The 12,216-nt window shown below is 36.4% G+C and overlaps 1 protein-coding gene across 1 annotated transcript; it reads left to right on the top strand.

Annotated features, from left to right (window-relative positions):
• Positions 1–7,997: 7,997 nt before the first annotated feature.
• Positions 7,998–8,930, top strand: LOC144240527 (olfactory receptor 5H2-like). The gene has a single exon (XM_077774902.1). The coding sequence runs from the start codon at positions 8,001–8,003 to the stop codon at positions 8,928–8,930; it is 930 nt and encodes a 309-aa protein (XP_077631028.1). The 5' UTR covers positions 7,998–8,000.
• Positions 8,931–12,216: the final 3,286 nt, after the last annotated feature.

Raw genomic sequence — 12,216 nt, 5'->3', positions numbered from 1 at the left:
CAATAGATGCAGAAAAAGCATTTGGCAAAGTTCAGCATACATTCTTGATAAAAAACCCTCAACAAAGTAGTGAGAGAAGGAACATACGTCAACATCACAAAGCCCATAAATGAAAAACCCAAGCTAATATCATCCTCAATGGGGAAAAATGGAGAGCTTTTCTTCTATGGTCAGGAATGCCCACTCTCGCCACTGTTATTTAACATAGAACTAGAAGTCTTAGCCAGAGAGAGAGAGAGAGAGAGAGAGAGAGAGAGAGAGAGAAAGGAGGGAGGGAGGGAGAGAAGGAGGGAGGAAAGAAAAAATAATAAAACAAAAAGAAAAAGAAATAAAAGGCATCTAAATCAGCAAGGAAGAAGTCAAATTCTCACTCTTTTCAGACCTGATCCTCTATGTAGAAAACCTAAAAGACTCCACCAAAAATTGCTAGAACTGACATACAAATTCAATGAAAGTATCTAGGAATAAGCCAAACCAAAGAAGTAAAAGATGTGTACTTTGATAAATTATAGAATACTTATGAAAGAAATTGAAGAAGACACAAATAAATGTAAAAATATTCTATATTCATGGATTGGAAGAACAAATACTGTTAAACAGTTAATGATACCNGGAGGGGGGATGGGCATGGAGGAGGACACTTGTGGGGATGAGCACTGAGTGTTATGTGGAAACTAATTTGACAATAAACTATTAAAATAAATAAATAAATAAATAAATGCACCCCCTATCAAAATACCACTAGCATTTTTTTGCAGAGCTAGAACAAACAACCATAAAATTTGTATGGAACCACAAACAACTCTGAATAGCCAAAGCAATTTTGAAAAAGAAAAGCAAATCTGGAGACATCACAATTCCAGACTTCAAATTTAATGTCATGCTGGGTCACTTTTGAACCATCTTTCTCAAATTAATTTTATATTCAAGATAATACTCATGATGTAATATATAAAGATACCTCTTCTTACCTCTTCTTACTAGTTACCTTTTATGACAGAGTTATTTGAGATCCATGGGTGACAATTGAGTCATATTTCCCTCTTTCTCAGATGAAGAAGTCACTAAGTGTACATCTAGTGACTAATAGTCATGGTTTTCCAGNTTTTGACTCATATGAAGACTGAGAAGTCCCAAGATCTGCTATCTGCAAGGTTTGAGACCCAGAAAAGATGATGCTCTAGTTCTAAAATATGAGAATAGAAGAGTTGATGAAAAGTATAAATTCTATTCCTCAAGTCTGAGAATCAATAGGACCAAGGGCAGGAGTATACCAATATCACAGATCAACCAGTCGGGCAGAATGATTTCAACTCTCCTCTGCCTTTTATTCCATTCAGCCCCTCAATGGATTACATGATGCCCACTAGCAACAAGGAATGCCATCTACTTTACTCAGTCCACTGAGGTGATACCAATGACTTCTGGACACACCCTCACATATACAACCAGAAATATTTAATCAGCTATCCAGACATCCTATGGACTAGTTAAGTTGGCACATACAATGAACCATCGCAAGTCCACCCACTGTCAACTTGGCACCCATACACAATTCCTTAAACTATACTTACACTCCAAGGACAACAGCAAGGTCATAATTCCACCTAACATGATACAACTATGCTGTGTAAAACTGAAAATTCACTAAACCCCTTCCCCAGAAAAATGAGTTAAAATCCTTGAGTGATGCTTACTCTTCTCCTTGATATCTGCTAACTTAAATGCTATAATGGGAAATAATTATTAATTATGATATAAGTTAATTACATTTTACTTTACATGATAAGCGAATACATGTGAAAATAAAAAGAGATATTTGTTACATGTACATGTATGCCTGTATAAATAGACAAGTATGTTGGTATATATACATGCACAGGCACACACACACAGAGAAATGTATTCTTACCAAACTGAGAAGTACGATAATTACACACTTCATTTCTGTAAGTAGTCACGTGGTCATATCTGGTGTTCACAATTAACTCCTCTACTACCCATTCCACAATCTCTTATTCTACAGCGAACAACTCACTGGTCAGACTTTACCCTCATTTCTTAAGGCTATTAGAAACACTGCCTGAATTGGCTTGTTGGAGTTTTCCATTGACCTTAATAACAGAGAATGGCCCTACTAAAGTACAACCTAAATGATATGAATTTCAGACATATTTGTTCTTATCTCCACTGTGGAGAAGTTGCCCAATTTCTCCTTCATAGTCTCACCAGCCAGAAAGTAACTCCCTTCTTTGCATGATGATTCAGAGGAAGGAGGGGCACAAAGTGGCCCAGTGCCAGTCTTAACCTCACATTCAACAGAATTGGGGCACCTGGTTGGCTCAGCCGGTTAAGCTTCCGACTTTGATCAGGTCATGATCTCACGGTTCGTGGGTTCGAGCCCTGCGTTGAGCTCTGTGCTGACAACTCAAAGCCTGGAGCATGCTTCAGATTCTGTTTTTCCCTCTCTCTCTGCTCTTTTCCCACTTGCGCTCTTTCTCTCTCTCAAAAATAAATAAATATTAAAAATTTTTTAAAAAATCCTTATTGTGTATGCTACTGGAAGTCTCCTAGGAGGATTTTCCCTCTCTGCTGTTCTTCAGGGGTGTCCCAGAGAATGGCAGTAGTGATGCAGTTGTCCACTTTTAATGGTGTCTGCATATCCTGGAGAACTATCAGTAAACCAGGCCCAGGTCATCTCTTTCTCTATCTACTGATTACAGAAAACCCTCTGTGAGGCCATAAGTATGGCTACAATAGAGAAGCCAGTGGATAAGGCAAGAGGAACACGGGCATTGGGACCACTTGTTTGTGTAACTTCAAAATATGAACACCTTACCACCATGTTCAAAATATCTCACTAGTTTTCCTTATAATTAAGGTGAAGAACAAAGTGCCTGACTTAGCCTCTAGACCCCAAGTGATCCCACTTACGATGGTCTTTCTTGTTCCATCTGTCTCCTCTTGTTTCTCTCATTTGCATGGCAACTACATTTACCATTTTTTTTGTTTCTTCAATAATCTAGCTCTGAGATTATCTAGACCCTCCAATGATGGAAGCTCTAAAGATGCAAGTGTCCACAGTCATCACCTAGATAGATATGAAGACTCTTGGCCTCACCCCTGACCTACCAAAGCAGAACCTGCATTTTAAGAAAAAGCTTAAAGATTCACCAGTATTACAGTTTGTGAAGCACTGATATATGCCACCTCCCACTGTGGTCCTTTGTTTTGTTTTCTCTTTCTTCTTCCCCTGACCTTTGCCTAGAAAGTTTCTCATGTGTTTTCAGATTAAAGTGGAAGGCTAGGTATAGGTCTGGAATGGTATAGGTATAGGTATAGCTAGGTATAGGTCTCAACTAGTTTGCATGAGGGTTGACAACTGTATTTGAGATTGGTTCCTGAAAGGAATCCAAAAGTTTGGCCCCAATAAAATCATGTATGGTTGATTAGCTCAGATAAGATCATACTAATTAAAGCACTCAGCACATCAAAATTTATAGAGAAACTGAAGTTTGCATAAATGTGTCAGAAGTGTCACCTGTGGTAAAAAATAGTGGCATAAAATATAATTTATATTGTTAAAACTAGCATTTTCTATGATGACTTGATGTCTATGATTTCAGAGTCTGCAATGCCCATGGGAACCTGGGCTTCTCATATAAATTCAAATCTACAATGTCCAGAAGTACAGCTTGGTTTTGTCCTAAAGGGAATCCTTGGGTGCTATTAGGGGAATTTTAGTTCTTCATACCTTTCTCCTCTGGCAAAATCACACAGTTCTATAATTGGTTTACTCTTGTGTTTTAAACAATTTGATATAAATAACATTTTCCTGAGCTTAGCAAATGAAGCTTCCAAAGTGAAAGTGTTGCTAGCTATGTTTTGTCATTCCAGTGCTACTGTATTTTTTTTATACCTTAGAAAGCCTAACACTTTGAATATATTCCCTCAATTTCTTATAAGATATGGGTAAGAGAGAAATAATTTATATAATATTCATTATTCTTTATATATAAAGATATATCATAATTTTACATTGTGTTTACAAGATGCCAAAAAATCCAGGTGAGTAACAGAAAACCACTAGTGAATAATTTATATATTTAATTTTAATGACTATAATCTTGATAAGCAAATAGCTGTGAGACTGAATTATTCACTTTAACAATGTTTTATTTCTCTCAACAGATCTGTAATAACTTATAGGTATTAGTGAACTAGAATGTTAAATAATTTAAATTGCATTTACAAACCACTTCATAACAAGGGCACCTGGGTGGCTCAGTAGGTTGAGTGTTTAACTCTTGATTTTGGCTCAGGTCATGATTCTAGGATTGTGTGATCAAGCCCCACTGGGCTCCATGCTGAGCATGGAGCCTACTTAGCATTCTCTCTTTCTCCCTCTGCCTCACACTCCTACTCATGCACTCTCTCTTTAAAAAAAAAAATCATTTCGGGGTGGTTCAGTCAGTTAAATGTCAGACTCTTGGTTTTGGCTCAGGTCATGATGTAATGGTTCGTGGGTTTCAGCCCCACATTGGGCTCCTTAGTGACAGTGTAGAGCCCACTTGGAATCTTCTCCCTCCCTCTCTCTCTGTCTCTTCCCTAGTCTTTCTCTCTCTTTCTCTCAAAATAAATAAATAAACTTAAAAAATCATTTCATAATAATTCCTACATAAGAAATCTTTCTAGTCATTCTATTAAAGCCTCCATTATACCTAATTCATCACACTTTCTGATAAAACTTTTAAGGTAAATCACTTGAATATTAACTCTTTCCTTTATCCCACTTCTGACAAGAATTTTATTGACTATTCATCTACGTGTAGGAGGTAATAGGCAGTAAGTACCCCTTCATGCTCTTTTCAGCATTTATAGTTTAATAAGTACCCACACGTAAACTGAACTTGAGTATCTTCAATTCTTTAGTGATTTGAGATTTCATGCAAGCAAGTCCTTTCAAATAAATGTACATTTAAAAACTGCAATTATTGGCTTTGGTTACTTATATCACTTGTATTCCACTCCACTCTTTGGCTCAGTTTTATTCTGTTAAATAACTGGTGGCAAAAAAAAAATACTCTCAAGTAAAACCAGAAGGATTTCTAGAAAAAGTCAGTTCTAATCACTGTAATATCAAATATAAAGCCACTTTTAAATATGAAAAGAACTTTCAGACAGTGCTAGTATATTTATGAACAGCACAAAGTTTGTGAAGTGAAATTTAAAATGAAAATCTCTTTCATACACATATTTCATAGAAAAATAAAGAAGGAAATTTCAATAAAACAAGTTTCCCCAAATGGATAACTCTGTTATTTTTTTAAAAGTTAATTTATTCATTTTGAGAGAAAGAAAGAGTGAGTGAGCGCACCAGCAGGGGAGGAGCAGAAAGAGAGAGTTAGAGAGAGAATCTCAAACAGCTCTGCACTGTCAGCATAGAGCCTGATGTCAGGCTTGATCTCACAAACCATGAGATCATGACCTGAGCTGAAATCAAGAGTCACATTTAACTGCCCCGAGCCATGCAGGCACCTGAAAATCAACAACTCTAAGTAAAAACAAAAGTTAAGATAAATATTTATTCCCAAATTCTGAGCTTTTCTCTTTCGTTGTCCATAAACTTTCTCTGACATATTTTGAATCATGCTTTGCTGGTCTTTCCCACACTTATTCATCGACAGATCTATTACTTTCTGCATATTGGTCTTTGTGCATCTTGTGATCTCCACCCACCCAAACTTCTCCTTCTGCTTTTTTTTCTCTTCTTGATGCCTTCCTCTCTGCTTCTCTCTTCAGAACACTTCTATTAAATGATACACAGGAAAAATATTTTCCATTTGTCCACCCACAGTAGATATACAACAACTGTCCTCCACATTGCTGGAGTGCTCAAATTTGTTCCCCTGTTCACTGCTGTATAACTTGTTTCCCATTCACTTCTCTTTATTCTCTGCCCTCCACTGCATCACATAACGGAAATGGCTCTCACTAAAGCCACTAAAAATCTTAGTTTCCATGCTCAATCACATGTGTTCACTCCTTGTCCTACCAGAGCATTTATTTTAGTGATTGGCACCAGAACTTTCTTTGTCTTTCTTGAATATCTTCCTTTCTTTCTGTTCATGACACTCATCTGTCCTGTTTTCCTTCTCTTCTTCATTTCATCATATCCTTTCCTGGTCTTTCCCTATCTTTCACTGCTGTCAGAACTATTAGCTTCAACAAGAAATGGTGTTTTTGAATGGATTTTCTCTAATATAGAAATGCTAGGGAGATTGAAGGAACCAGCTAGAAAAAAGTAGGCAGCCAAGAAGGAAGCAAGGCAGTCTGTGAACAGCTAAAATCATGTCCCAACACTGTCTGCATGAGGGCTGTCGTCACTCCTGCTGTGTGGGAGCCACTGTACATACTGATTGGGTGGGTCACTGGCGTGGGTGCATTTGCTGGCATCCTCATTTTATTTCATTTTTTCTTAAAAAATTTTTAATGTTTATTTATTCTTGGAGACAGAGTGCAACCAGGGAAGGGGCAGAGAGAGAGGGAGATATAGAATCTGAAACAGGATGCAGGCTCTGAGCTGTCAGCACAGAGCTGGACGCAGGGTTTGAACTCATGAATCACAAGATCATAACCTGAGCCAAAGTCGGACGCTTAACCATCTGAGTCACCCAGGAGCCCCTGGAACCTTCATTTTATATAGTGACTGCCTTAGTAACCCAAATTCTCTTTCATCCTTGTCCCTTTTACTCCCTCACTCAAAATTCCAAACCCAGTGTGGGGAAGTTAGATTTGCCAAACTTACATTAGGTGCCCTCATTCTAGTTGTGAGGGGGACAACTTTTGGCTCCTAGAGTGGGTGGTAGACTTGGCCTGCTACCAAGATTATGTGGGAGAAAAAAGGATCAGATTGGCTATATGAAAATGGTATACATCTCCAGTACTACTTTAATATACTTCTGTCACTTCAGACCCTTACCCTTCTCTTAACACTTGGTGTATTCTCTAATGGATAGATCATACATAAGTATGCCTTTATCTACTCCAATGATTTCTAAGTCATTATTTCTATTAAGCTCTTGTAATTTATACTACAAAGTATATATCACCTAGAGGTCCACAAACTGGCCACTGCATTCTAGTTCTTAATCAATTTTGAGGAAAATCTACCCAGTTACCCAGGTATTCCTCTATTCCTCACTGAAAACTCCTTCAGCTCCAATATGTCACAGAGGTAGTGCCACTACATTCTGAATTCTTTGACGTCTGTTTTCATCTTCTTGTTCATCTCAATGTCAGTTTGCTAGCGGACTTGTCAAGTCACATGTATTTAAATCATTTGTGGAGCAAGTTTAAAATACAGATTATTAGCTTTAATTCTTGACACACTAAATTAATTTCTACAGTAAAGCTTCAAATCTATATTTTGCACAAAAGTTTTCCCAGACAATTCTGATGTGTACTCTGAATTGAAAGCAGCGAGACGGTAGTAACTTCTTCTTGCCTAGTACTCCTGAGCACAATTTCCCCTTCCTTCAGCCTATTTTTATACTACCATATATGCACTTTAAAAGAGAGTCTTACAGTGCTATACCCTCCTCTTGTTCCCTGATAAATAATATTCAAGATCTTTCATAAGCTATTTAGGTAACTTTACTACCCTAGCCCATCAAGCTTCTTTCCCCTTCACCCTACATCCACATTCAAGACACAGAATTTGTTTCATACTGAATCCTGTACCATAAATTTAACACATACGTATAATGTCTTTCAGTTTTCAAAATCTGTTCATTACTGAATTTTAATATTTAAATAATTGTACTATTTTCATTTGCTCCAAAACAGATTCTCTATATTAAATATGTAATAAAATTAAGAGGGCATTCTGATGTGCATATTTATATCTCAAATCTCCTCCCCATATTTTCACATTATAAATTCTTATTGACATTTAAAACATGTATTCCATTTCATTTCAGGCAACACCCAGTGAGGACATGGAAAAAGATAATGCGACACTGCTGACAGAGTTAATTCTCACAGGGCTCACATATGAACCAGAGTGGAAAGTCCCCCTATTCCTAGTGTTCTTGGTTATCTATATTCTGACCATTGTGGGGAACCTTGGTCTGATTGCTCTTGTATGGAATGAACCTCAGCTACACATCCCCATGTACTTTTTCCTTGGAAGTTTGGCATTTGTGGATGCTTGGATATCATCCACAGTGACCCCGAAGATGCTAGTAAACTTCTTTGCAAAGAATAAAATGATATCTCTTCCTGAATGCATGATACAGTTTTCTTCCTTTGCAATCAGTATAACCACGGAATGCTTTCTGCTGGCAACAATGGCTTACGATCGCTATGTAGCCATATGCAAACCATTACTTTATCCAGTAATTATGTCCAATATAGTATGCATCCGGCTGTTAGTTTTGTCATTTTCAGGTGGTCTTCTTCATGCTATAATTCATAATGCTTTGTTATTCAGATTAACATTCTGCAATTCCATCATGGTACATCACTTTTACCGTGACATTATACCATTGCTTAAGATTTCTTGTACTGATCCTTCTATTAATTTTCTGATGGTATTCATTTTGGCTGGCTCAATACAGATGTTCACTATTCTGATAGTTCTTGTCTCATATTCGCAAGTACTCTTTTCAATCTTAAAGAAGAAGTCTCTACAAGGCATAAGAAAAGCCTTCTCCACCTGTGGAGCACATCTCTTATCTGTCTCGTTATATTATGGTGCTCTTGTCTTAATGTATGTGTGCCCTGTATCTGCACAATCAGATGATCAGGATATGATGGACTCTTTGTTTTACACTATCATAATTCCATTCTTAAATCCAATTATCTATAGCTTGAGAAATAAGAAAGTCATAGATTCACTGAGAAAAACGTTAAAGAGAAATACTTAAGTCATACTAATACCTACTTTTTCATTAAAATGACACAAAATTACAGATTAGATGTTCTTAAGTGATTAGCCTTCAAAGTTTTTGCAGGTATAATTGCATTAGCATTTTAATGACTAAGGTATGTGTACAATTAGCTTTCTGAAATGTGTTTATTATTCAAAAACAAAGAAGTCTATCCAAGTGTTCATGTCATACTAAAATAATTCAAGAGGAAAACAAAATGTTTTATATGTTTTTATGTTTTCAATGTGGCTTCATAAATTCATTAAGCATGGTAATAGTTTAACACCTCTGAAAGGAATTTGAATATCATGTCTTTGACAGCCATGCAGCCTGAAGACTCACATCACATTTACTCCACAGTGGAGTCACAGCTGTGTATGAGTGAACACAGGCAAAAATATATGAATGATCCAATTTCAGTCTACCCATGCCCTTCCTCTTTCCTACTGATACCACTGAGGCTCTCACGCTAAAACTACTCACATCTGTCATTTGCTACAGTCTTGTTACTTCTCTTACATTCTGTTGATATTCTCTTACTTTCCAAACATTGTTGTCAGATTATTCTTTATAAACATAAGTCTGATTAAACAATATCCTTCTTAAATAACTTTCAATGGATTGTCATTGTTACCAGATTATGTGTATATATGGTGTGACTAGAACTCTCTATATACATATCCATATGTTTATTTCTTCTTTATATGTATATATTACATTATATGTAAACACATGTAAATCTGTTTATCTTTATTGGGCAGATTACATATTTGCTGCATTCAACAATTTTAGTAGTTATATATGTTATATATACATATGTCCTAACATTAATGATGTCAGGTGGAGATAAAAATAAACATCTTAAATGTGTGTATGTGTACATACACATATATGTGTGCATACATATATACATATATATACACACATACATATACATGTATATGTATGTGTGTATGTGTGTTATATATATGTGTGTATATATATATATATCTCCCTGCAGTGTCTCACCATGGTATTACTTAAGGTCTTTCCCAACAAAATCTTGATTTATCTCTTCAGCCTCTTCCTCCACTATTTTCCTAATGGACTCAGTGTTATCACCAAAATGAGCTACTGAAAGCCTTCAGAACACCTTCTCAGGTACATGGTTTTGTTCATATGGTCTCTCCACAAAGAATGCTTCCCCAAGTACACCCATCTTCATTACAATTGAAAAGATTTCTGTGATGCATTTCCTAATTACCTTGAAAAGGAGAGGAATGCTAACCCATTTGAAACACTGTGTATTTTAATTTTTAGGTCACAATGGCCTTTATTAGTACTTATTTTTGGCCCATAAACTTTTTTAGATTATAACTCAAGCTTATGCACATGAGGTCCTAAATAAGTACTTAGGAAATACATACACATTTGAAATGAATCTGACAGCACAAGTACTTCAAATGAAGTGAGAGTGCATCACTCGTTTTCAATCCTGTAATAAGCCCTAAGAGATTACTGGGCTTGGGGTGTCTGCTGCAGACTAGCTCATCTTCCTGTTTCTTTCAAGACAATCACAAGCACTATATACCTAAAGCAAATTATTCTTATATGGCATAATACCAGAAAGAAGCCCTTCAATTAGATGTTTGTTTAAAGATACAAAACACATAGTATTTAAAACAAATATTATTATGTATTTCTGGAGGTGCAGATCACAAAAGTAGGCCAGGTCATCTGCCCTCTTTTTTCCCCCCCTTAGGGATATCCTCAAGCGCCAGGAAAGGGACTGAATACATCAGAGTCTAGACACTGATTTTCACTGAGAATCCATGCTATTGCATAGGTCTGTAGTTTGTTAATTTTTTTTTTTTTACTTTTTATTTAAATTTTAGTTAACATACAGTGCAATGTTGGTTTCAGGAGAATTCAGTGATTCATCATTTACATGCAACACCCACTTCTCATCACAAAAACTGCCCTCGGTAATATCCATCACCCATCTACCCAACCCCCCCCCCCACTTCCCTCCATAAATTCTTAGTTTGTTCTCTATCATTAAGAGTCTCTTGTTATTTGTTTCCCTCCCTTATTTTTCCCCCTTTCCATACGTTCATCTGTTTTGTTCATTAAAATACACGAGTGAAATCATATGGTGTCTCTTTCTCTCATGGGCTTACTTCTCTTCGCTTAATACATTCTAGCTCATACATATCATTGCAGATGATAAGATTTCATTCTTGATGGCCAAGTAATATTCTGTTGTGTATATATATCACTTCTTTATCCATTCATCAGTTAATGGACATTTACACTCTCTCCATAGTTTGGCTATTGTTGATAATGCTGCTATAAACAACAGTGCATGTACTCTTCAAATCTGTATTTTTTTTTTCCTTCGGGCAAATACCTACTAGTGCAATTCCGGAGTCATAGGATAGTTCTATTTTTAACCTTTTGAAGAATCTCCATACTGTCTTCAGAGTGTCTGTACCATTTTGCATTCCCATCAACACTACAAAAGGGTCCCCCTTTCTCTGCATCCTATCTAACACCTGTTGTTCCTTGTATTGTTAATTTTAGCCTTTCTGACAGGTGTGAGGTGGTATGTCACTATGGTTTTGGTTTGTATTTCCCTAGTGATAAGTTATACTCAGCATCTTTTCCTGTGTCTCTTAGCCATCTGGATGTCTTATGGAAAAATGACTATTCATGTCTTTCACCCATTTTTAATTGGGTCATTTGTTTCTGGGGTGAGTTTGACAAGCTCCTTACAGATTTTGGATACTAAGCACTTAATAAGATACATCATTTGCAAATACCTTTTCTTTCCCATTCCATAGTCTGGCTTTTAGTTTTGCTTCCTTAGTCAATTGTTTCCTTTGCTTTTCAAAAGATTTTTATCTTAGTTCCAATAGTTCATTTATGCTTTTGATTCCCTTGCCTTCAGCAATGAGTCTAGTAAGTTGCTATAGCCAAGGTCAAAGAAGTTGCTGCCTATGTTCTCCTCTAGGATTTGATGGTTTCCTGTCTCACATTTAGGTCTTTCATCCATTTGGAATATATTTTTGTGTATGGTGTAAAAAAAATGGTCCAGTTTCAGACTTCTGCATGTTGCTGTCCAATTTTCCCAACAGCATTTGTTTAAGAGACTGTCTTTCGTCCATTGAATATTCTTTCCTGTTTTGTCAAAGATTAGTTGACTATATAGTATGGGTCCATTTCTAGGTTTGGTATTCTGTTCCATTGATCTATGTGTCTGTTTTTGTTTCAGTGCCATATTGTCATGATGACTACAGCTTTG

The sequence above is a fragment of the Crocuta crocuta genome, unplaced genomic scaffold (assembly GCF_008692635.1).
Source record: "Crocuta crocuta isolate KB4526 unplaced genomic scaffold, BGI_CrCroc_1.0 scaffold6, whole genome shotgun sequence".
NCBI lineage: Eukaryota > Metazoa > Chordata > Mammalia > Carnivora > Hyaenidae > Crocuta > Crocuta crocuta.
This window is presented reverse-complemented; position numbering and strand designations above follow the sequence as displayed.

Excerpts from the sequence above, each read along its gene's own strand:
- LOC144240527 (XM_077774902.1), top strand. The coding sequence starts at position 8,001 with ATGGAAAAAGATAATGCGACACTGCTGACAGAGTTAATTCTCACAGGG.